At 37.0% G+C, this 27,281-nt stretch overlaps 1 protein-coding gene across 1 annotated transcript in view; it reads right to left on the reverse strand.

Moving 5' to 3' along the window:
* Window positions 1-13,830: 13,830 nt before the first annotated feature.
* The window catches only part of ELOVL4 (ELOVL fatty acid elongase 4), a 31,181-nt gene continuing 17,730 nt past the window's right edge, over window positions 13,831-27,281 (reverse strand). Inside the window, exons 2-6 of the mRNA XM_032873211.1 lie at window positions 23,651-23,838; window positions 22,391-22,471; window positions 20,883-21,054; window positions 18,338-18,465; window positions 13,831-15,907 (exon numbers count right to left, since the gene is read on the reverse strand). Coding sequence (XP_032729102.1) covers window positions 15,632-15,907; window positions 18,338-18,465; window positions 20,883-21,054; window positions 22,391-22,471; window positions 23,651-23,838 — 845 coding nt within the window. The 3' untranslated portion in view covers window positions 13,831-15,631. The remainder of the gene's footprint in view (window positions 15,908-18,337; window positions 18,466-20,882; window positions 21,055-22,390; window positions 22,472-23,650; window positions 23,839-27,281) is intronic.

The following is a 27,281-nucleotide window of genomic DNA, read 5'->3' on the forward strand; positions in this document are numbered from 1 at the left end:
AATAGTAAGACCAAGATAGATACACTGAAAATTTGACCTGAGAGGAAATGGGTAACTCGGGGAACAAGAATAATTTTGAAAAATGCTTTAAGAATGTTAGAAAGATTCCAGAATGTGTTGCACCTATAAAACAAAAATAAATGCTGCGGGGAAAATAAATAATCAGAGAATATAAATGTTCTTAGAAATTTTAAATGTGATTGATGAAATAATAGAAAGATGGGAATATACACTTAAAGAATGAAGAAGAAATAAAAGGCAAAAAATATATATTAGTGAAAACATAAGGGATTCAGAGGATCAATTCAGGTGCTCTAAAGTTTACCAAATAATAGTTTTTCAGAAAGACCAGAAAAAAGATGAAAGGGAAAGGAATTGTAGAAATGGTAGAGAATATTAATTTACTGAAAAGAAACATATTTGTCAAATTAAAAGAGACTTCTAGGTGTGTAACAGAATACATAAAAAAAATAAATAACCACACCAAGACAAATTACTGTGGAATTTCAGAAACTGAAGCATAAAGAAATGCTTTCAGACAAGAGAAAACATGTCACTAACAAAGGAATAAAATTCAAACTGGCATTTGATTTTTCCTAAACAACATTAGTCACATGAAGACAATGAGTGTTTTCTTCCCAAATTCCCAAGGAAAAAATACTGATATTAAACTTAGAATTCTGCACTTGGCTGAATTATTAAGCACATGAATAGACAATTTGAGAGAGATAAGCACTCAGAAAATATACCACCCACATAACTTGTCTTAGGAAAGGACATGGTCCAGAAAAATGAGAGAATGAACCAGGTAAGGGATGACATTGATGCAAGAAACAGCAGTTTTAACCCCTGGGAACCATGAAGGGAATTACTAGAATGACAGCTGTATAAAAGGCCTAGGGAGAACATATTCTGCAAACAACAAGGTGTGAGATAGCTAGGGACAAAAGAGCTTCTGTAGATTTTGTAGTACCCTTGAGACACTGGAAAACAAAGAGGAAATTCAAGAAAACAGAAAGGCAATCCGAAAGTCTAAGAATAACACAAAGCTATATAAAAAAGGAAGTGTGATCAGGACATAGTACTTGGTTTTAAAGACCACTGAATTTACATACTCTAAATAATGCAAATGGATTTTATTGATTTTTCAACTTTTAGAATAATCTTGAAGACAAAACATAGGAGACCTAATTATTAGCACCACGTTCTAACCAACTGAGCTAACCGGCCAGCTGGTAGGAGACCTAATTACGATAACAGAACAGAATGTAAACAGTATCACCATTGACAATAGAGGCCAAAAAATACAGACAAACTGGGGAGGAACCGAGAGAAAGGAAATAGAGGGGCATTTATACTCACATCTTACAAAATGTGAGATCACAGACACTTTCTATAGCTCATGTAAAGAGAAGTAGAGGCGCAAGTATATCATTTGGACTTAAACAAGGTGGGTGTGATATAACAGAGCTCAATCCTCATCTATGGGAGTGGAACTCGGTATATAATCCCCTTGAGTTGGCAAATCTTGGAAAACTGTATTTATTATTTAGAAATCTAAATATTAGACCACCAGAAGATAAGAGATCTTCAGAAACACAAATAAGGGGTGTCTGGGTGGCTTGGTTTCAGCTCAGGTCATGATCTCAGTGTTGTGGGTGGGATCCAGCCCAGGTTGGACTCTGTGCTTTGTGGGAGAATGCTCAAGATTCTCTCTCCCCCTTAGCCTCTCCCCAGCTTGTGTGTGTTTTCTCTCTCTCTCTCTCAAATAAATCTTTTTTTTTTAAGATTTTATATATCTATTTCTCAGAGAGCGAGAGAGCACAAGCAGGGGGAGCAGCAGGCAGAGAGAGAAGCAGGCTCCCCACTGAGCAGGAAGCCCAATGCGGACTTGATCCCAGGAGCCTGGAATTATGGCCTGACCGAAGGCAGAGGCTTATCTGACTGAGCTACCCAGTTGTCCCTCAAATAAATAAGTCTTAAAAAAAAAAGAAAAGAAAGAAAGAAAAGAAAAAAGAAACACAAATAAAAGGCCACAGAAGAAATCAAACAGAAAAGTCAAAAAGTGTTGCTTCTGTAACAGAACTGAGGCAGGAGAGGAAGGAAGTGAGGGACTATTAATTTAAAATTACAAGATTCTGTATACTTTTTAATTGTTATATACATAAAATTTATATCTTAGAAATTTTTAAGTAGTCAATCCTATCAGATGACTACTTGTGACAAGCAATGAATGAGAGTTATACAAATTCTCGAAGCAATTTGCTATCACAGCACCTGTAATGACCCTTAAAAAGCACTACAAGCTACACGATGACTTTAGAAGCAACTGCACATACTAAAAACTACACTATAAGCAAGTGAGAGTAACCTCTTTTTTTTTTTTAAGGCAGCCTTCTTAAGAGTCAAGTCAGATATAGAAGAAGCATTTGTTGCTAGAACTACATTCCCTCAATCTCTCTCTAATTTCAGTTCCAGAAGGGACAGTTCCTTAAAAACAGGCAGTGTCCCACTTCAAGCTCATTTTGGTTGCTTTTCTTTGTTTCTGCCTCAGGGCCGTTACACTGAGAACAGACAAGTTGCAGAAGTCAGGGGCAGGGGACAGACACACAGAACACTCTCCAGTGCAATCAACGAGAGACAGAAATGGACAGATAGATGCCTGGGTCTCCCATTCTCCAGATAAAAAATTCTAAGATTTCTTTATGGTTTGTCAGAGAATTCCCAGCAGAACTGTATTCCAGTCACCCGCCATGCTAACTAACCTATTTGGAGCCTTTATTGGTTTTTCCTCTGTGCCCATCTTACTTTCTTTACACGCTCACTCAGCTTCTTGGAATCAACTCTCAAATTATCTGTATCTAAGACCTTGTCTTAGGCTCTTCAGGAACCTCCCCCCAACTGCAAAAAAAAAAAAAAAAAAAAAAAAGCAAGAGGTCTAGGAATCAAGACTACTGAAACACATAGATGCCCAAGTTAGGCCAATTATTTGGCACCCCTTCAAATATAGAGAAACATTTCAGTACTTATTTTCCAGCACGCCTGGACGCAGCAAGGGAAAAGGTCATGTCGAAGATAAGAATGACCATTTTAGATGCTAGAGCCATATGAAATTGTATTGCTGCTGCCTCCTTTGAGTGGTTCGTATCATACTGTACTTAAAATGTAAGTACTTGTGAAATTTCTCAGTACTCATTTGTACTATTTAGGGTTCTGTGCAGGAACCAGAAACTCGTGTTTTCAAGCAGAAAGTGTTTTAATAGAGGAAATCAGGTGCTCACAAAATGGTGGAAGTCTGGAAGGAGAGAAGTTAAGAGGCCACCACTCTATTTCGTAATCCAAGGAACCACTCCTGTGACTGGGATTCAGGGTCAGGAAACTGCTCCTGCCATTGCTCCCACCAATGATGACATCACAGCGGCTCCACAGTAATGAAGCTGATGATGAATGAATGTACACGGAGCTGTTATCAGTGTTAAGGTTTGGACTGCCTTCTCCCTCCAAAAAACACAGTCATTAAAGGGCATTTCATTGGCGTAATATAAACCAGTTCCAGGACTCTAACTTCAGAGAAGTCTGGAAATGTGGCTTTTAGCACTCCAGCCCTTGCAATATGTGATGAGGGGAAGGGGAGGATGAAGGATGCCATATATCACCAGGCAATATTGGGCACAGTCCACCCAGCATCCATAATCTTCTGCCCATGTTTAACTCCCAAACACCAGAGCAAAACCAACATGTTCTCAATCTTGCATAATATAAGTAGCCTGCATATAAACAAAAATGTTCTCACTGTCTCCTAAAAGAGAAGATCTAAAGTCTGTTCATTGTACTCAACAATGTAATATTCATTTCTCTTCTTGGTCAGTTATAATCCCACCTTGATATCCTTTATAATAAAGAAAAAATTATACATTTTACCACCATTAATATGCCTTATTTCAAGCAGAAGTGAAAGAGAGCAGAAATTTTGGGTTAGGATATACAAATATATACATCAAGCAAGAAAAAAATATGCAAAACAATCTCAGATCTTATTCCTGCAAGAACTGGTCATAAAACCATAAACAGTATGGTTAACTTAATTTTTCCACTGCTCCTTCCAATTGTGTTTTGTCTGGGCCATAACTTAAGTTGTACAGGCTCTTCTCATGGTAACCTGAACCTTTATCGCTGAAAGGTTGGAGCACTTGATAGCCCTGTCACTTGGGATTGCTAAAGGAATCCATTAAATTTTGCCACTGGCCACGCGAATACTTGGATCCAACAAAGAGAGTCGGTTACAGATATAATCCTCTTTTCTCCCTTTTGCAACAGCAATTAACCCAGCCGGTGCTATGTTCCCTTTTTTGCCTGCTTGCTCAATGCCCTAAGAATCCCTAAATTTCAGGTAGCAGTTTCAACTTCAAGTTCACTGAAATAATAACTATATCCCTCAGTAAAGATGCTCCTTGTATGGAAACTCAGCTATCTAAACCAATACAGCACAAAGTTGCAAAGGTAAAAAAATTCTCAGTGTTGCATGTAGGTGTAATCATGAAAAGATCCACTTACAAACCTATGCCTTGGTTGCCAAACCCAAACATTCTGGCTAAGGGAGGAATAGTGCCATACATGTGAGACTGGCTCAGAGCATATACTGCATTGAGTAAGAAAGCACCGAAGCTTCTCCGACTATTGTCTTCATCTATAGCTGTTATAGTCTTCAAGAGAATCTTTTACTGTTTTAAAGGTCACATGCTTCAGGGAACAGAGTATGAATATATGGAATGTTGCAGATAATGGCTAGAAGCTCACAAACACAGCTCCTCCTAGAAACATATTTAGATTACACTTCTCGGTGTCCCTTGCTCTTAAGTGCTGTAATTGAATGAGTTCTTACCAATGGAGTATGAGTTGTATTTGATGACTGTCACCTCCAAACTAGTTCCAATTACAGGCCACTCCTTCCATAAAATCTTCTGAGCAATCTCTGTCTAATCGCATTTCTGTGACTGAATGCAGAAGGCTAGTGGAAGGAAGGAGACTTGGGGTCCCTGAACAATTACATGGGGTCCGAGCCTTCCACCTCTACTGCCCTGCCCTGATGATTTCTTCTGGCTTGTGGAGTGCATGCGAAATAGAATTTTTTAAATTATCAATGTATTGTATTTATTATCCTTTCATTTGGGTGTGTTTGTTTTAGTAGTTGCCTATCCTGAAGAATAAATGGATGTATAATTGAAATCCCAGAGGTGCAAGCCCATTACCCCAGTTCTTCTATTATATAATAATTTTCCAGATGAGAAGCAATGTATTGTGGCATACCATTGTGTTGAATAAAACACTCAGTAAGTCTGCAGCTGGATGGTGTTTCCTGGAAAATACACTTTAGAAAAAGTGTTATTCTAGTAAGAATTAATGGATGCCCTCTCCATAGTGGAGCCACCAAGTGGATGGCTAGTCCAGCCATGGTCCCATACCACAAGGACTGTGTTGGTCTCTGCTGTTGGCAGGTTGGACACTCAGTAGTCCTAGATACATCAGCCTTGCTGGTTAGTCCACACTGTTTGAGTCCCAGTATAACCTCCCTCCCTATATATATTAGTTCCTGTGGCCACTTAACAAGTTCCCACACTACTGTTAGCTTAAACAACAGAAATTTATTTTCTCACAGTTTTAGAGGACAGAAGTCTGAAATCAAGGTGTCAGCAGGGCCACATTTCTTCTAGAGGCTCTAGAGGAGCATCTGTTCCTTATCTCTTCCACTTCTTGACCTGTATCACTCTAAACTCTGCCTCCATCTTCACATTACCCCTCCAACTTGTGTCATTTCTCTATTAGAGGAACAATTACAATGCATTTAGGGCCCACCTAGATAATCTAGGGTTATTGTCTCGCCTCAAGTTCCTGACTTAATCACATCTATAAAGAGCCCCCCCCCTTTTTTTTTAATCTAAACAGGGTAAACTTTTTAGGTCTTAGGCATAGGCCTTGATATCTTTGGGGCCACCATTCAGCCCATTACATTCCACCTGGCTTATTTTGTTCATGAACCCACTGAGCAAACATGGGGTGGCTCGGAAAATAGGCTGATATCCGTAGAGTCCGTCTCTCTGTCCCTCTGTTTGTTGAGAACCTCTTCTGTAGTGGGTGCCTTTGGTAAGCATTTACATGGGACACAAATAATGTTACATTCAGAGCTTCTCAGAACTTCTTATTACTAACCCTCAATTTTATCTAAGCCCTCGAACCTCTGGCCAGACCATTGTCAACGATCCAAAAGCCAATGTATATTTATAACTCTGGTAATTCTTCCTTCTGGAAAAGTATGCAACAAGATGTACTGCTCAAAGTCCTTTCATTGGGAGCGTTTTCCTTCCACGTATCTTTCAGGGTCACTCCTAACTAGAGCTGAAATGCCACCACAGTCCATTTCCAGCTTGTGCTTGTATATTATGTGGAATAGTTAGTAAACTGGGATCGATTATTTTCTTTTCCAGTTTCTCAATCAGGGTTCCAGCATAAATTAAAATTTATCTTCTGTGGTTTAAATGAGCTTTCAATGAAGAATTGCTTCTAGAGGTATAGGCAAGGTCAAAGGATCAAAGGATGGTGAGGTACCCAAATGACATCAAGAGTGATGTTATCATTTCTAGGACTGAAGAAACAAGAGAAGAAACGTGATCCTGGAGCTCAATGAGAATTAAAACTATGGCAGGGACTATGTTTGTGGAGGGAAATACCTAGAGTCAGAGATAAAACACGGAAGTAGGGAGACAGCATAGAAGAGATGTCCTACCTACTCTATCCATCTACCTATTGGTCTTCTATAGATTTCACCCAACTGGAAACCAGATGGCAAGGAAAACAAGGTGATACAGTGTCCATATGGGTCACTATCTTAGGACACAAAAGAAGGGCAAAATGAATCAGAGGAGGTGTGCACACACAACCAGCCAACATTTCATAGCAACTTTCAAGAGGTCAAGCATGTGGGTTGAGGGAGAAGTGACAAAGTATCAGGAGTGATGCAATGGTACTTAGGCACTGATCCTGCCACTTACCTGTGCCTTCATAACCTTCCACTTGATGAAAGAGTGCGGCTGTGTATGCCCTAGTTTATTACATGGTGGATCAGATAACACCCAGTCCATGACATGCAACTCAGCTTACATGATCATTTGATATTCTGTGATCAGAAATGCAAATTTCTACCAGGGTCCAGAATCAACCCAGGATCTGTTTCTTAAAAGAATTGTTATCAGGAGAATAGGTCACAGCTTTGCTCTACAGTGTAATTCTAAATCAAGACTTTCTTTTCCCTAGAGGATTGCTTTCTGCCAGACACTTCAAGCACCATTTCATCTACTGGATCGTAAGGCTCAAATGAAGGACAACTTGCACAGCAGTCCACAGCAGTAATGAAGACTTCTCATAGTGTGGCCCTATGCAGAAGTGGCAGCCCTATGGGGTTACTTGACAAATGAGTCATAGCAGTACCCTGAAATATATATATGTTGTTTCAAAAGTCCAATGAGATTTACTAGTCTAAGAAATTCACCTCTTTAACAGTGATGGGTATAGCAATCATCTTTCACTGAGGAAGAAAAGTCTCAATCTTCTATAGATCACAGGACTACCAAAAACTTTATTGATGTCATGGCCCCTGAGTTCATATTTTCCCTTCCTGCCCTCTGGCATACATGTTCCTTACCAGGGAATCTATGATACTTGTTACCTCCTACTCACCAAATGCAGTCAGCATAATGGACCAAAGCAGGGTCTTAACCCACGATGAGACAAACGAGGTTCCTAGATTATTAAAAAATACTGAATAATTGATACTGTCCTGAGGCAAGACCGTGAAGGAATACAGGTGAAAGAAACTTCTGTAATCTCTTAATTGGAAAGGAGAAGAAAGCATTTAACAGATTGGTCACTGAGTATCAGGTGTCAAAGTCATGTTGATTTGTTTCAGTTAATTGAGTACATCAGGAACAGCTACTGAACTTGGAATTACATGGTTAACTTAATGATAATCCACTGTTATTCTCCAACACTCTCCAATTTCTGTTCAAGTCAAGCAGAAGAGTTATTGGGTGTATGATTAATGACCATCTATTTCAGTCCTAGGAACATCATAATAAATTAGCCACCATCAGAGCTACTCATATACTAAGCCATTCTAACAACCACTCTGACTCTGCTGCCCATTACTGTAACCATACCCCTTTCGTCTCTGGCATCTAAGTACTGCCATTTGGCCTCTAGTCTTCTGTAATACCATCATCGCTACTGAAGTCAAAGAGCCCAATTTAGAGACAGCATCCTCCCACCCTCATCATCCTGAAGGTGATCAGAATATGTCACCCTGAAATGTGCTGCTTTGACAAAAAGATTATTTTGAGCTGAAGGCAATTGAGAAAAAGCAGACAGAAGAAGAGCTCTTTGCCCTCCCTCTATCTGCCTAACAGCAGGCCATAAATATGTGAAGCTGTCCGCCTCTCCTGTATCAAGAAAAAGAAAATAAGCCTTATCTCTGGAAACAATGATGGCACTGAGGAGAGTCTGCCCAAACAGAAGCTTATGAAATAACCTTTATCTATCATTAGTTCCCACCACATTCCCTCGTCACTTTCCCAAAATTTATCAGACTCCCTTTCCACAATGGATTGCCTTTTGTTACAATGGTATGTAGTATGTAAGTCCATAAGGCTAACGACTTCTTTGAGTTTTTCACTTTTTTTCCATGAAGCCGCCATACACATAAAATTAAAAATATTAGTATCAACAAAAGTGATAAATTTTTCCTCCTATTGTCTTTTGTCAGTTGAATTAACAAGTCTCAGTCACTAACCTAAGATTGTGGAGGAAGAGTTTTCCTCCTTATAGTCTCCAGCCTACAGGAAATAGCCACTAGAGAATTTTTCAAGCACCTATTACCAACGTACATTTGCCTATGTAATTCTCATAGGGAGGGAGTGGTCAAGTGTGTTGCACAGGATAAACCATCTCCAACATTCCTTACTCCCAAGCTTTACATTATTCCAATGAATCTCTAGCATATATTTCATTTTAATGTAGGCCACCAAGGATTTCAAATTTCTGTTAAAAACTGCCAAGTCATTATAGTTACTTCTGTTCAGCTATATCCTCAAATTAAAAATTTCTGGTAAATATACCTATATTAATAATTTCAGTCCAATCTAAAGGTATGTTTCTTTCTTCTTTGTTTAGCACTCTTTGAATCTATTCCTATGCATTTCTGCAGATGAAAACTAGTCAAATCCTATCATTTTGTACTTGTCTCCCTGAGGCATGCTATGTTCTAATTATCTTTACAGATCTGAGGGCGCTGAAAGAGTAGAAAGCAGGCATAAGGAAGATCGGTATCCCTTTGGTATACCTTGGAATACCTTGGTTGAAGCCATTACAGGATCTCAAGCAATAAAGAACTGAGGTTATCTGACAAGGGAGGATGGGCTGCTTTTCTTGGCCAGGGATATTTAATGGGATTTAGAGATTCAGGTTCTCAGATTCATCTCAGTCTATCTAAGTGTCCCCATTCCAATTCTTCAGGTACCTACCCCTCCAACCCTTCCCAATTAGTGCCACAACTTTTGCATAGAAAACTATTGAGGCTGTGAACTTAAGTTATAATTCTGCAGCCCACTTTGAATCATCACCCTTTGGATCTTAAGATGTTTCAGAACTGTACCTACAAGATACAACAGGGCCTTGTAGGGCAGCCAAGAATTTAAGACATAAGCTAATTTTTTTTTCTGTAAGAGCTGCAGGGCAATCAGAATCAACTGTCTCACTCAAATCTCTATTTTCCTCATTTCCATCACAATACTACAATGCAGCAGTCACTTGTTTGGCCAAAGGCTTTGCTTGCAATAATGATTTTTTTTTTTAAGATTTTATTTACTTCCAGAGAGTGAGAGACTACAAGCAGGGGGAACTGCAGGCAAAGGGAGAAGCAGGCTCCCCACTGAGCGAGGAGCCTGGTGCAGGACCCAATCCCAGGACGCTGGGATTATGACCTGAGCCACCCAGGCATCCCTGCAATAATGATTTCATTCCACAAGGTCACAGGTGAAAATCAGGTATTTGCTACGTGGAAAACAGTATCCCATTTCCCAGTGGTCATTAAGTTATCACTGTCTGTAAACTCAAGTAGGTCAATAACCAATTTCATAGTATCTTCAACAGTCTCTTTCCTGATCAAATTCTGGCACGGACTACTTAATTAGATAAGGGTCACTGTATGAAATAGATACCCCTCAGGTATTTCAAGCAGAGAGTACTTTAATTCAAAGGATTAGATTATTGGTGACTTGGAGGGGTGAGTCAGAAGGCCACCCTAGTCTTTGACTTCAAATTAGTATGACCACATCTGCCATGATCACTGTCACATTACCACCGCCTGATTTATAAAAGTGGTGTCAAGACAGTGGATCACGTAATTCAGGGCTGCCAACACTTATGTCTATAAGGAGCCCATTTATATAATTGCATTACTACAGAAGGATGGCATCCACCTCCCTTATGCCTTCCAAAAATTTCACGAGTGCCTCTTGTTGACATAACCTAAATCTGTGAGGGAATCTGAGAAATGTAATTTTTATTTCTTTAGACTCTGTAACACTGGGGGAGGGAAGAAGGGAGACATATTGAGGGGATAGAGATGGATTCATAAAACCAATTAACATCTAGCAAACTAACGTGGTGCTGGCTTTCTGAAGTAGTTAATATGTAGGGTAGACGCTTGTATGTAAACTCCAAATCTCTACTGTAATTATAAATTAGAAATGTGTTCCCCAAATTCTTCTGTCTTTTCTTTTTGCCTCACAGGCTCCCATAATCTTTTTCTTTCTGGAAAAAAGACCAGACGCCACGTTTACGTGGGCCGACAGTAATAATTCAAGCGTAATGAAAACACTTACATGTTCGCGAATAAATACAGCTTTTAAGAGTAGCTAATTGTTCTTTTGTGATCGTGTAAATCTTTATTAAATTTTCACTATGAGGACTGAACTAAAAACATATTTAAAATCCAACTGAAAAAAAATTTTTTTAATTTAAAATCCAACTGTATTTGTACAGCCGATAAACCCCAACTATATAACATACTTATAAAAATGTAAACATTGTATTTGATTCCCAGAATAAGTAAATTAGAACACAAGCCACTTTCAAAGGTGAGGTGCGAGTGTCACTAACATAATGCTACCTCCTGTGCGAGACACATAATCTACCACCCTCTCATTACCAAATAGCTAAGTAATCAGTATTCCTGAAAGACTGGTTCTTAGGATAGCTTCCTCACAGGGAGGAGAAACTCAGTTTAAATATGATGCATCAGGGATGACAAGGAAGGAATTTCAACTGGGCGCTTTCCTCTTTCCCAAAGGCAAATTCAAAGCAAAACTTTAAAACTGAGAAAAAGAGCAACCTAACTAGCTTCTCTCAAATTGCAGAGAAGGTATCCAGGGATTCCTGGAGAGAGACAGAATATATGGAATATGCATGTGGACTGACAAATTCTCTTTACAACTCAGTCTTATATTTAAATTGGGAAATACCCAATAATTTCCACACTCTTTTTAGAAATGGCTGTATTATTTAAACCTTCCAAGATAATTTAGTTTTCGAATGGCTTTTAATTTGGACATATTCTCTGTGTAGATGTTCAATTACAATGTGACCTTCTGGTAGCTGCATTAGATTATTATAATTAGGTAGAGAGATATCAAATGGTGTGTTTCAGCATGTATTTATTCTCAAAGGAGGTACTACTTTAAGGACACAAGCCCTGGGAGAACCTCATCTATGAGAGTGAGAAAAAGAGAAAAAATTCTGTTGAATTTCTATTTAAGACAGGACGGATCTCCAAGGAGTGAAAGTATGAAGGAAATCTGTTCACATGTGGACATCTAAACATGCCTTCATCTGGTAAAATGAAGAAGACAAAGAGAAAAGGAGACCTAAGTTCTAGGTCTTTTTTTTCTTAACAGATAGAAAAAAGGTTAGTGACTTCAGGGTGGCTCAGTCAATTAAGCGAACACTAAGATGTATTTACCTCAGATCATCCCTTCCAAACCTAAAATTCCCATTAATCATCATCTAAAGACAGCTATTGACCACCTTCTTCGTAACTCACACACTCTTTTAATGAAATAGTCTAGAATCTCAGTCTTTATCTGAGTGGTTCTATACGTCAATTACAATTCTTAACTTATACCCCTGAATCCCCTTCAGATATGTAGAATCATGTTACATCCTCCTATTTTTAAAACTTGAAAAAAAAAAATGTATGCCTTTCAATTTACAGCTGAGTCTTCCCTCCGTAGTTTAGGAAGGAAATTAGGAAATTCGGGAGAGAACTAGGAAAACCAACTTCTAATACTTCTATGATTTTGTTGTGTTTTGAAACAATGATATCGGTTTATATTTCTCTGCCTCTTCATAACTGCTTTTCTGGTTCAGATGGCATCTGCCTAAAATACCTAAGGTTAAGCATGGATTCTAAAATATACTATTAAGGACTTGATTTCCAAGGTGACTTGTCAAAATCGCTTGCATGCTGAGGGGGGTGACCAGATCAGGAAGCAGGTGTTATGTTCCTGTGTATGTAGCTCAGCACCTCAGCCTGCAGCCCTATCGACCATCTAGCAGGATCCCAAGTTCACCTCACCCAGGTCAACTCCATTTGAGCTCCTACACAATCTGTGGCCATCTTTTTCTCAAGAAGGACGGTGTGAGGCATTCAGCTGGCTGAGCTTTAGGCTACAACAAGACATGAGCTGAGAGCAGGACAGCTCAGCATGATGTCACATTCTCACAAAGGTCCCAATCATCAGTATGAATGTAATGCCTGGATTGTCATATTATCAGACGGACAGGGCAGCAAAAATCACTTCCATCTCTATGTTCTCATTATTTATAGGATAACTGAGCTGCATATCTGAAACACATCTGTAAATTAAACTATTCCCAATAAACTACAAAACACTAGATTCTATGTTCTAAAATGTGAATATAAAAGTCCGTATGAAAATATTTTTGAATACCCAGAAGTATGCAGAAAGAGAGAAAAAAAGAATGACTGAATTAATAATGCTAAAACTGAAACCAGTCATCATTCAGCATCTATCAGCAAAACAAAGTCAAGGGTAACACAGAAAAGAGAAAAAAGAAGATACAGAAATTGATGATTCTACTGGAAAATGCACTGTACATGCCTAAGGTAGTTCTAGCCATTGAAAATATTTAATAAATTCCATTTTTCTGTGTAAGAAAACATTTCTTTAGTTAGTGACAAAGTTTTACCAAAAGGAAGGATGCAGTCCACTTCCACTGATTTTTAGGTATGAGGCATGCAACTCAGTGTGATACCTGAGAAATTATGAAAGCTACCAGAACAGGCTGCATATCACAGCTTAGAGTCATCTTAGATAAAGAACCTAAAAAACCATAGTAAGAGCTGAATGATCTAATGTAAGAACATAAGACCTCCTCCATCTTATTTTTGGAACAAGAAAACCCCATAGCATTAAAAAGTGTTAAAGCTTACATTTGAAATGACAAATATAAGAGTAGTTTAGAAGAAAATTATATGTTTTATGTCTGGATCCAAAAGCTCTTCCAAAGGCAACTAATTTTTAAAGCAAAAATATGCCACCATAAAAAAAAAAATAATAAGCTTTTCTCCAGGAATCTTCTAGTTACACTTCTTTTCTACAGTAGAAATTAGCAGCAGAAAAGATATTTGAATATTAACAACTGAATCAAATAAACATCTAGCAGATGATTTATGTAATAAACTGATTAACAAAAAAAAAATCATTTTTCCCACAGCAGTTGTATATTTATTGTGCTGAAATCAGGTAGCAGGGAATGAATAGGTCTGGGGAACCAATACAGAATGTTCACAAAGATTTACAGATCTCTAGTCATTACACACCGAGCAGCAAAGACAAAGGGGTCGAATCCTTTCAGGTCAAACCATTTTTAAGTGTTGCAAATATTCTGTATTTCTCATGACTGCATGCCTTCAGGGGGAAAAGTGTGTAATTTTAATGCACAATAAATATTTTATAGTTAACAAAATATTCTAAAATAGTTTGTCTGCACAAACAGCATACATCCTGCACATGCAGTTTTGACATGTTGAGATACTTAGAAATAGTCATGCTTTTTTTTTTTTTTTTTTTTTTGTCACATGTTCTCTTTCTATAATGATCCCTGGTCAACATCTCTTAACAATTTAACCTATGCAATAAGACAATGTACAAGTTCTCTTTGCTAGTATATTTCCAGTTGTTCATTTACATTACATGAAACACTTCATTTGTAAATAGTAAACTTCATTTTCTGGTTCTGACTACCCTCACTTTTATTCACTTTGCATCTTAACAATTAACACCTTGTAACAATCACACACTAAATTTAATGATCTTTAGCACCAAGGAGTCAAGAATATTGCACCAAAATGGGTTTACACTTCATGTCTAGTTAATAAATAAGATCTTGAACTTTGTCATAAGGAAAATAACACTTCAAAATTAAACACATTGAAAGAGAAGGATAGTTTCACAGAAAAGTTGGGTGTATGCTATTTGTAAAAAAAAGCAAAAAAAAATACTAGTGGATTTGAAAGTTAATATTAAAATTTACATTAAAGGACTCCTTGATTTTTTAATTAAAATTTATTTAATTTTCAATGTTCTTTCCAACAGAAGAGGTAGGTATATTTCCACATATGAAAAATCGGTAACAGCCACAAATCAAAACAAGGAAAGCCTGATAAAAATCAACATACTCTCTTCTAACAGCACATAAATGTAACTCTTTTATGATGTTACTAATAAAGACATGAGTTGTTTCATGTTCCAATCAGACAATCTTAATTTTCATAATATATTTCTGATAGTAATAGGAGTATTGAAAGGCTGCCTTTTCATCACAAAAATTGTTTCCTACAGTGATTTGTGCCACAAGTCATGGTGACCTTTGGGTCGCTAGACAGGATTTTACTGTAATTCTTTCTTATTTTCACCAACACCATCATCATCAAGCCTCTAGGAATCTACAGAGATCATCAGATTTTTTAAAATTTAATTACAACCAAAAGGGTATATTCAGACTAGAGGTGGAGAGATTCGACCATTCCAGTCAGCAAATGAATTCAAATGTGCAAATTTTAAAGTATCTACAGTTTCAGCTTTGGACCAGAAAATGTAAGGTAACTGATTGTAATCAGTAGGTAATAGTAATTTAGCCAAAAAATTCATACTGTGTTTCTGTGATCATCAGACTAAAGAATGACTGTATATAAGATCCATGAAAAAATTCCATGCATTAGACAAATGGATGTGAACAGAGGGAGAGCCTCCAAAGTCACATAATGATCGCTTTGGTCTGGACAACATCAAAGCTAATAAAAAAATGTTTAAAATAAAACTTCATAAATAAAACATCCGGGCATTGCATTTAACACTTTACTCTATCTAAAGATTACTAAGACATAGAGCACATTTGCCTTTTTCTCCCCACCCCAAACCCTCATTTGCTTGTTTTCCCTGAAATTTCATATGAAATGGGAGCTTCCTCACTGTCAACAACAGTTAAGGCCCAGTTCAATTTACTCTCCTTTTGCTTTTCCGTTTTTCAGCTTTTTTCCATTTTCTATCACTAGTTGTTTCTCTGATTTGCTCACACCATTTGCTGAAATACCATTCACAGCTGTTTTTCCAGTTTTTGCTTTCTTAGGCTCTTTGTATGTCCGAACATAGAAGTTAAGAAAGAGAAATATGAAGCTGATCGCGTAAGCGATGAGGGCCCAGTGCATCCATTTGGGGAAGGGACAATCCGTGTAAAGAGATAGCGCTGTGTGGCCAATGGTCACATGGAACTGAACCTGAAAAACAAAACAATGTAGGAATAGTGAGTAACTTTTAACAAATCAGAATCTTCTATCTAGCTAAGATAGGCCTGAATCTTGCCACACTGTGCAAAGTTCAATAGAGTCCAGCCCTCTCTCATCCATCAGGTGGCAGCTCAGATGTCATTCCCTCAGCAAAGGCTTCCTGCCTGCGAGGACCAAGCAACTCATCCACCTGGCCCTCTCAATCCCATTAATGTGGGCTTTTGTTTGGTGTGGGCTTTTTTCCTGAGAACAAAACCATCTGGACTTCTGAGCTTCTTGACTGTCCATCATTCCAAGAGTATATAACTTCGGAGGGTATGATTCTGTGCTGTTCCCTGAGGAGTCCTTGGCACAGGGTCTGGATTCATAGAGTATTTGCTGGATAATGTTAAATGATGTTATTAGTAAGAGGGAATATCAATCGCCTAAGAGAATAAACTAATAGTACCATATACTCTTTTTGTTATTTGCTTTCCTCCCATATTTTAGACTGACCTCTTTCCACAAAACTATCAGCAGAATGGTACATATGCTTTTAAAAATGAATCTATCAAAAAGATTCATTATTTATTTCTTACAAAATAGCACACAGGTAAAACTGTATTTGAGTTAACATTATCTTTGGGGCACCTGGGAGACTCAGTCGGTTAAACGTCCAACTCTTGGTTTCAGCTCAGACCATGATCTCATGGCTCATGGGACTGAGCCCCATTTCCAGACTCTGTGCCTGAGATTCTCTCCTTCTCCTCCCTCCTACCCACACCCCTGACCCCAGGTACTCACTCTTTCTCCCTCTCTAAATGAATTAATGCTATCTACAAATTAAGATTTTTGCTAAAATTTAGTAGATATTTGAGAATAAGTGCAGAAAGACTCACTGTCCACTTTAGAAGTTTTTAAAAGAAGAAAAACCAAAATTAAGATGCTTTGTAGTTCGGATAAGGCAAATCAGTTGAAATTTTAATATATCAATAAATGAGTGGTTCTCAATACAGGAATTATGAATTCCACAGTGTTAAACAAGGGTAACTTTTTACAAGAATAAGTTACATGATTAACCGTTGTGAGAACTTCTGGCTTGGAAATATTCTACTCTTCATGAAACTAACATCCTATCTGGAATGGGCAACTGTGTTTTCTCTTTGAAGCATAGCATTATCCATATTAACTATTATATTAAATATGATTAAAATAATTTATTCTATGTAAGCCCCAAATTTAGATCAGACTAAAAAACCTTAAATTCTCCATGGCAAAATCCAGATTTTAAGAACTTCTGCTTTCACAATGGTTCTTAGAACCTAAATCACCAAAAGGATTATGTATATAGAGGTGACTAAGAATGGCCTCACTCAAGGAGACTCAAGTGAGGACTCCAACAAAGTAGATAACAAAGAGTTCAGATGACTTCTGTCATCTCTTCATTTTCTTGTGCCCATTTTCTAATTACTGAGAGAAATGAATTACACAAACTATATAAACAGCTTACACAAAAACTGGAGGAAGCTTCCTGTAGCATTTTAGTTATAAATGAATCTTTCCCACCCAGCATTCCCCAAAAGTTGTGTTTCCTGTTCGGCCAGCCAGCTGTTTAGCAACTTAAAGCAGAGATGAATAGTATTTCCAAATGTGATTCCACTGATAAATTGTGCACATGCTATGATTATAGCAAATTATAATAAATTCCAAGGCTTGAAGAATAGCTACCAGGTTGGTTTGGGATTTCCAGTTTGATGACTGGGCCAGTACCTTGCTTGAATATTTCACTGAGGTACCCAGATGCTACAAGAAGTCCCACTAGGGGTATGTGCTGAAAATTATCTGCTCTAAAGGCTAGCATTTAAAAATATCTAACTCTGTTCTCTAAGGACTATGTGTTAGAGAATTAAGAGTTCTCTTGTCTCTGTTCCTTTCCTTTACCCCACCCCTTCCTCGGTTGTCTGGCTTCTCTTCAACTTTTATATCCTGAATGTATGGGATCTGTTAACAGGGACTGAAATAGAATAGATAACAAAATTCAAGCAAAAGCAGGATGAAGAGAGGTAATAATAACATTTTAAGTCTTAAAAAATCAGCTGAGAGAGAACTTATATTATTTTTTTGGTCATATATGAGTCTATGTACTTTATGGAGTACTTAGATCTTGACTCATCCATTTCACAGATATTTTTAAACAGCATTTCTCTTAGACAAGAGTTGTGTTTAGTCTTTTAAGAACATTAAAAAAAAATTAATGGCAGTGACAACTAGGTCTATGAACAAGAAGCTCAGAGCCAAGAAGCCTCAACTTCCACAGCTGGAACACACAGAAAGTCAACTTTGTAACAGAAAACTGTCAAGGGTAACTTAGCCGTTTAAAATCAGCAAATTCAAATATATGCAGTGTTTCACCAGAAGAAACTTTAGATGCATTTAACTCACCAGCTGCAACATGGTCAAGTATCTTTTCCACCAAAGATACTTCTGAATCCATGGGCCAAATGCAGTTAGCCCATAGTATGAGTACATAATCACGTGGATAAAGGAATTCAGCTGTGCTCCAAAAAATGCTTCAGAAAAACAGAGTTAGAAGATACAGAAACATTTAGTAGTCAATAAACCATCTGGACATAAAATAAATGAATTCGCATTATTTTCTAACTTTTAATCTTGAGTACAGATTAGGGATAAAAATTGTAAAGTAGGGGACGCCTGGGCGGCTCAGTGGGTTAAAGCCTCTGCCTTCGGCTCAGGTCATGATCTCAGGGTCCTGGGATCGAGCCCCGCATTGGGCTCTCTACTTAGCAGGGAGCCTGCTTCCCTCCTCTCTCTGCCTGCCTCTCTGCCTACTTGTGATTTCTCTCTGTCAAATAAATAAATTCTTTTTAAAAAATTGTAAAGTAGGAATAATGGAAAAGACTTCTCCTCAGATCAAGTTAGGTATTTTTACAGTTTAGACTCAGGCTTTTAGCATATAACTAAAAATGAGTGTTCTTAAAATGCAAAGGACCTTCACAATGGCAAGTTTCCAAATGGAGTACCCCAGTGATTTAAGCATGCCATAATACAGAACTATTGTCTTGTATTATTTTTCATGCTATTATTCTTGGGGGAAAAAATCATGGTACCATGTAATTGTTTAAATAGATATTTAATGGGGCAATGGGCTGGCTCAGTTGGAAGAACATGGGACTCTTGATCTTGGTGTGGGTCATAAATTCAAGCCCCACGTGGGGTATAGAGATTACTTACAAAAATAATAATAAAGTAAAAAGGACCTTTTAAAAAAATGGATTTTTAAAGCCTCATTATTGCCTTCAGAGGGCATATCAACTTATCAACATACATATATCAACATAAACATATCAACAACAAAATATTATTTATTTCCTAGGTCTCTAAACAGTTTTAAACTTCTAAGAGTAGAAGGTAAACTGTACTACTATAATGACCTGTACCCTGGGTCCACAATAGAGAAATAATCTGTTTCCAGCTCAATCACATAAATCATCTTCAATTCAGGCATCTGAAAAGCTGCAGACTTATCTTGACCAAACTGTGAATTCAGATCCTCTTTCACAAAGCTATTTACAGTTTCCTTTGAGTAAGAACCAATAGGTTCATTTAAGGCCCATTTTAGAGCAAGAGTGGGCTCTGGGCTTGGAGTGGTGATGGAGGCTTCAAACTGAGAAGTTAAAGTTTAGTATCCTTTGTCACTCTTTCTCTTTTTTTTTTAAGTAGGCTCCACGCCCAGTTTGGAATCCAATGCGGGACCTGAACTCACGACCCTAAGATCAACACCTGAGCTAAGACCAAGAGTCAGATGCTTAACAGACTGAGTCACCCAGGTGCCCCTAGCTCAGTATCCTTTGACTCAAAACTACTATAACTGCTCCCCATCAAAATATTAATTGCTACATTTAAGCTTAGTTTATGCTTATCTCTGAGGAAAATCTTTTGGTATTTAAGTACCCACAGATAAAAAGCCAAAACTTTACTTTCTTCAAATTTCTTTTTCTTCTTCATATTTCTTTAAAATGAAATTAACCCCAATGTTCATAGCAGCAATAGCCACAATCGCCAAACTGTGGAAAGAACCAAGATGCCCTTCAACGGACGAATGGATAAGGAAGATGTGGTCCATATATACTATGGAGTATTATACCTCCATCAGAAAGGATGAATACCCAACTTTTGTATCAACATTGATGGGACTGGAAGAGATTATGCTGAGTGAAATAAGTCAAGCAAAGAGAGTCAGTTATTATATGGTTTCGCTTATTTGTGGAGCATTAGGAATAACATGGAGGACATGGGAGATGGAGAGGAGAAGTGAGCTGGGGAAAATCGGAGGGGGAGACGAACCATGAGAGACTCTGGACTCTGAGAAACAATCTGAGGGTTTTGGAGGGGAAGAGGATGGGAGGCTGGGTGAGCCTGGTGGTGGGTATTAAGGAGGGCACAAAATGCACGGAGCACTGGGTATGTTGTATAAACAATGAATTCTGGTACACTAAAAGGAAATTTAAAAAATAAATTTTTTTAAAAAAGCTAGAAAAAAAATAAAATAAAATTTTAAAAAATTTAGTCAGATTTCTTATAAAATTTTAGGCAAAACGATAGAAAATTCTGTGTTAAATGCACATTCTTGTTGCATCTATGCAATAATCAGACAGAATTAATCGTGACCATACTTATTTAGTGATCCTAATGATCTTTTTTGAGATTATTTTGCCTCAGAAGAAAATTCTACATTGTCGAATGGTATCTAGAGGACACATTTCCAGATTTGCCACTGGATTACTATATAACTTTAAATAAATTACTTCTCATCAAACAAATAAACAAACAAAGAAAAAAATGAAATTAATGGAGAAACAATTACTCAAGAAAGCAAGTTAAAGACCAAGTCAAATTTCCAACTTCTCATTACTTTTCCACCCAACATATATACATAATGTATGCAGATATGTCCCAAAATGCTCACCTTGTCCCCCTGCGACCCACTTAATCCCAATCCACCACAATGTAAACATTGTACAGTGATGGTATACATGAAGGAAAGAGACTTGGTTGTTTTTCTTCCTCAGGATAAAAAACACCGTGTCCAAATACTCAACCCCTTTAGACACAAAGTACCACCACAGAGCAGCAGCTATCTGTAAAAAGAAAGGAAAAGCAGAGTGACACTATCATATGGTTTTCTATTTACTGTTAAGTTAGTCTAAGCAGTCTTTATTGCACAAAATGTAGAAGGCACAGAATCATTTTTGCCTAAGTAGGTGTGAAACCTAGGCATCTATCCATGGGGGAAAAATGGGAAAGAAGGAGTCCCAAATCCCAAGTGGCAATGATTTAGAGAAAATGTTTAGTCTTTTACATAGCTAGATGTCATAAAGTACAAAACTTCTGAACGTAGAGCTATAAACACCTTCACACTGCTGTTTTTCCGCATAGCAGAAAAACCGAGATATTTACTTCGTAAAGGTATTTCAGTTGTTCGTGCTTAGCCTACATTCTATGTCAGATATTCTTGCAAGCATGTTTGTGTAGCAACTGGCCTCTGTTGGCTTCTGTCTCTCACTTTAACACGTGCAATAAAGTAAATACCTCACCACAGTACTTTGCATTAGGCAGTAAAATCTTTAAAGTGGTAAATTAAAACACACACACAAACAAAAATAACAAATATTTCCTAGGTCATAAATATAATCCTACTTACATGAATAAGTCTTTTCTTTTCCTGGGCTCAAATTAAGACACCAGATGGTACAGAAAGATTATGTTACAATGCTGAGAGATTAAGGATCCAAGGATCCAGTGAGAGGTGACCTCTATAAATGTTTTAAAATATTTTACAAGAACCCTATTATAAAAGTAACCTAAACTCAAAAAAAAAAAAAAGTAACCTAAACTCAACATTTTTTATGTTAAGTACTTTTATGATGTATGTTCTACGTACAAACAACAAAGAAGACAGTATATAACTGAAATCTATTTATAAATCTTTGTATGTCAAGGGTGACTAGAAAGTAAAATACAACATTATATTACCTGGTTTATTTTTCTGCAAACATAATAAAAACTGAGTTTATACCTATACGTATAGTGCTATGCTTAACTTACTACACATTACATAGTTTATAGAACATTTGTTTATCCTCAGACTCTTAACAAGTGAATTAGACTCTCTTTATGAGTTTCTATTCTTGGCCCAAAATACGAAATCAAAAATATCATCTTTACACTAAACATGGAACATTTTTAAGTACTGCATTCTAGTAATCCAACACATACTCACTCTCACACAATCATATAGGACACTATAGTTATGAAAACATTTTTAATTACGTACTTTTAAAGAAAAGCATAGGTTTCCTGACTCAACACAATCTTATACACTTTTACACCATTTTACAGAAGCATGTTTTTCAGACTGGGGATTATAAAATTAAACCCATTTCTATTAATTAATGGTATCTTGAATGTACTTACCCTAACTTCATTAACATTATCAGAATAATCCACACTCTGGCAAATATAGCTGTATCCTGCATTATATGATCCCATGAATAACTGGAAAAAAGGGGAATAGTATTTAAAATAAAGTTTTAGTAGATATGGAATATAAAACACTAAATATAATATGCAACCTTTGAAATTATTTTAAAGAGCAATCTTGTCTAAAAAAATTGAAATGCATTAAACATTTAATGTGTTGGGAGTGTCTAAAATTTGCTCTGTGTCAATTTATTCCAAAGTTGAAATCTAAGTTAAAAATCACATGTAACTCTTGGACTGAGACTTCAACTCTTATCTACTTTATAATATTAAGAGAAATTTTGATTAACCATGACTCAGATCTAACACTTGCATTGATTTCTATTCTTGATCCAGAGTGGTTTGCATCTAACAAACAAGGTCAAAGTATCCAAATAAATTAAAGTTTTTATGAAGTTGGGATTCTATAGACTAAGTTGTCAATTACAGATTTCTTTAAAGAAGAGTAGTGTTTGTCTTCCTAGCATCACCAATCCAGTTCTCTGGGTTCATACAGAATTTTAATGAGGAATCTCTTGGGAAACAAATTCCTTCCACTTGGGAAACAAATTCCTTCCACTCTTACAACTTAAAAAATGTCTATGTCAATCTAATCTTTAGAATTTCTTTTCAGAATGTCATAGAGAATTTGCTGGATTCCAGAAAAGAACAAGATGCAGCAACAGTGTATAACAATGAACTCATTTTTGTTAAAATACAATGACATTATGTAGTAGGATTTAATTCAAAAATCAGTATTTTACATCTGCAAATTTTGATCAGTTACCAAAGCTGAAACTGTTGAATAAGAATTATGAAAAAGAGCTACAACTATTTACCAGCTACTTAATATGTGCCAAACACTATGAAAAAAATCACTTCACTTATCTCTATCTAGAAGGCAGGTTATTTATCCCCAGTTTACAGATGGGGAAAATAAGTCTCAGAAAAGTTAAATAACTTCTCCTGTCAGTTAATAATGGTTATTTTGGAATCTAGTGTGTCTGCTTCAACATTCCATTTTAAACAACTGTCCTATACTTTCCATATGCTTCATATTTTTGTTGTCCAAACATGAAAAATTTCAATAAAGTGAAATTTACTTTCCGAGTAGCCAACAGGTATCTTGGGATACAATATACAATAACGGCTTTACGTATTCTAATTTCTTTTCAATAACCCTGAGGAATAATAAAGTGATTTTAGTAAACCTACCTCTCTGAAGATAAAAAGGTTAAGCAAAACCATTCCAAAATTATAGATAATGAGCACTAAACGCATCTGGAAAGGTTCTCGGTCCTTCATCCATTTTGGACCCAGCCACACGAACAGGAGATAAAGAGTACTTATACAAAGTGTAGGCAATGGAGACTGCATCAGAGGCCAGCTCTCCACACGTTTATCTAGAGAGAACAAAATAACATTAAATTCATTTATAAATAAATGAATTTGTTTGGAATGAACCTGTTAGGAATTACAGTATTTCAACTTAGCTTTCTTCCTAATTTGACCAAATGCAGGTTACTTTTCCTTGAGTCACAACAAAAATACACGGCATTTAAACTACAGAAGCGAGACCAATTCTTGTGAGGAGCTTTTGAAAATAAGGTTTTATTACATATAACACACATTAAGTTTTATAGAGACCTAGAAAACAAAGCCCAGAAATAAAACCTGCTAGAAATATAGGACAAGCTGGGGATGAAAAGTTGATCAAAGACTTCATACACAGAAAATAAATATTATAAGGAGAAACTTGTCTTTCATATTAAACACGTGAAATATATCAGTACAATTTGGAAGCTGTGTCCTCCTTGCCAAAAGCAGGAAAAGAATAGTAAACTGAAGAGGTAGAGCAATGGAAGCCATTCCCCGGAATATTTTTTGGATACTGAGGACAAGAGTAGAGTTATATTTGGAGGAAAAAATTAGGGGGATTACAGTTCTATGATTTCTTTACATGGAAATCACCATATTCAAGACATTTTCCTTTTTCTTTGACAGCATGAGCCTATTTTGCTATGAATATAACCAACTTATGTGCTTTTCTTTAAAGCTATAAGCATTTACATCACATATGTGTAAATATTTCATTTAAAATGAGTCGACTGTCCCTAATATTCAAATATGCAACCCTGAATAAATTTTATAATTAGAGTTCTGCCACAAATAACATTTCTAAGAAAAGAGTGGTAATGAAATATATGGCTAACAAAAATTTATTTTCTAATACATTATAAAAAGATACTAAAATTTATATTTCTAAAACCTAAACAGCATTTTATAGGTTGTGAATCTAATATCTAGTTTATGCTTAGTAATACAAAAACATTTCTATGTTCTATACTGAGGAAAAGAATGTATTTTTAAAACAGCAACAACAAAAGATCCTACCTTTCAGTTAGTTCCCAAGACCTAGCTAGCGTAAATGAATTAAACGAAATTGCTCATTACAATGTCCCACCATCTAAACTGTCAGTTTTAGTAAAACTATATATGCAAAACAGCTCTGGATTAGATAACCAGGTTTCAAAATATCTTACTTAAAATTAGTCTGTTTCTATATACTACTGATAGAAAATAAAACAAAGGGAAGGAAACAAATGGAACAATGTGGAAGGAAACAAGAAGTGACATAACTATGGTTTCTATGAAATAAGAGTTCTTAGAAAGATGCGCTAGTGACTTGAAAGAAGAACACATATGAAAACAAGAAAAACAAAAAACTAATTTTATTTTAGAGTTTACAGGAGAGGCTTACTATCTATATTTATGGAAATTATGGTTCTGTTACTCAAATCAAAACATATTCCAGAATTAAAAATAAATGAAGGGGCACCTGGGTGGCTCAGTGGTTAAAGCCTCTGCCTTTGGCTCGGGTCATGGTCCCAGGGCCCTGGGATCGAGCCCCACATCGGGATCTCTGCTGAGCAGGGAGCCTGCTTTCCTCCTCCTCTCTCTGCCTGCCTATCGGCCTACTTGTGATCTCTGTCAAATAAATACATAAAATCTTTTAAAAAAAATAAAATAAATGAAAACACAAGACAAAAGAGAATAATCCTCTTATGAGAGGGTATGGCTTAAAAGATGAGTGGCTGACTTTTATTGAAAGCATTGTATCACTATGGTCTTACTACTGATTGTTTGCTTTTCTTCATTATCATATTATCCTGCTATGTACCTCTCTAGGACAAAGCCTCCCTTAAAACATGGAGTATTTATCTACTTACATATTTATTTTCTATAGGAAAAATACTTAAGACAAACTCCTAAATCCTAAAGGCCTGCTCTACTTACTTCAGGAACTAGAGAAGGAGTAGCTGTGGTTTCCTATTCCTATCCAGACACTAGAGGGTAGACACTGTTTTTTCCATGCTCTTTGATACAAAGAGCAAAGGAATCTGTTATAGGATAATCCCATGTAACAAAGAAAGGAATATAAATTTAATGGTAAGGAGATTCTAATTTCTAATATCATGGATTAGATCACACTTTTTTTAAAAGAAAAGATTTATTTAGGGGCCCCTGGGTGGCTCAGTCATTAAGCGTCTGCCTTTGGCTCAGGTCATGATCCCAGAGTCCTGGGATTGAGCCTGGCATCAGGCTCCCTGCTTGGCAGGAAGCCTGCTTCTTCCTCTCCCACTCCCCCTGCTTGTGTTCCCTCTCTTGCTTTGTCTTTGTCCAATAAAAAAATAAAATCTTTTTAAAAAATTTATTTATTTTAGAGAGAAAGGAGAGAGCACGTGCATGAGTGGGGGAAGAGGCAGAGAGAGAATCCTCAAGCAGATGCCCCACTGAGCACAGAGCCCAACGAGGGGCTCGATCCCAGGACCTTGTGATCATGACCTGAGCCAAAATCAAGAGTTGACTGCCCAACCCACTGAGCTTCCCACCCAGGCGCCCCAATTCTATCACTCTTAATCACACACAGGATTCCTGCTGACTTCAAAGTAAGTTCTGAACAACAAGTAGAAAAAAATCGAGAGAAACAGGTCCAAAAATTTTCCCAAAATCAAGAATAAATAAAAATGCTCATTCTTTTTGATGTATAGTGTGGTTAACCCATGCCATTCTCTCCTTCAACAGAGAAGTTTAGAGAGAGAACTAAGAAAGACAGTGAGAGGAAGAGAGATGAGTAAGAAGCTGAAGATCTGACAATGTGAAACACTAACAGAGGCCAACAGAAGAATAAAAAGGTAGAGGGAAGTAGATAAGAAATAACAGAGATATTAGAAAAGGCATTTTAGACTCCATCAGTAAACAGATGGCCTGAGTTTTACTATCAGCTCTGCTATTGCACACAGGGCTTGAAGGGCACAATCTGTCTTAGATCCCTTTACCTAAAACCTGCTCAAGAGAAGGGGAATGAGTTAGTGTTTCTCCAACTTGCATGAGAAAAAGAATCACAGGGGAGAGGAGGTATAGTCAAAATGCAGGTTCTGACTCAGTAGGTCTGGGGTGAAGCCCATTTTTAGGAAGATTCTGCATCTTCTAGGAAGCTCCAACTGATGCTATGTCAATATTCCATGGACCACCCTCTAAGTAGCAAGAAACTAGATAATCCTTTAGGATTTTAACTTCTGAAAATCATTACTTTTAAACATGATAATTAGGAGGAAGAATGGAATTGAAGATGAGGAAAACTGGATCCAAAAAATGGGTAATTTTCATTGGGCAAGGGGCCCATTGTGCTCGCAAGTTCCTGCACATTTCTGTTCCACTACAGTGCTCATCACACATTATATACTTGAAAATGTAATCTCCCTGAAGGCAGGGGCTGGGTCTCTTGTTCATGTACTGCAAGGCTTAGCAGGGTGCCTAAACAACATGTATTTGATGAATAAAT

The sequence above is a fragment of the Lontra canadensis genome, unplaced genomic scaffold, assembly GCF_010015895.1.
Source record: "Lontra canadensis isolate GAN:19392208 unplaced genomic scaffold, GSC_riverotter_1.0 scaffold47, whole genome shotgun sequence".
NCBI lineage: Eukaryota > Metazoa > Chordata > Mammalia > Carnivora > Mustelidae > Lontra > Lontra canadensis.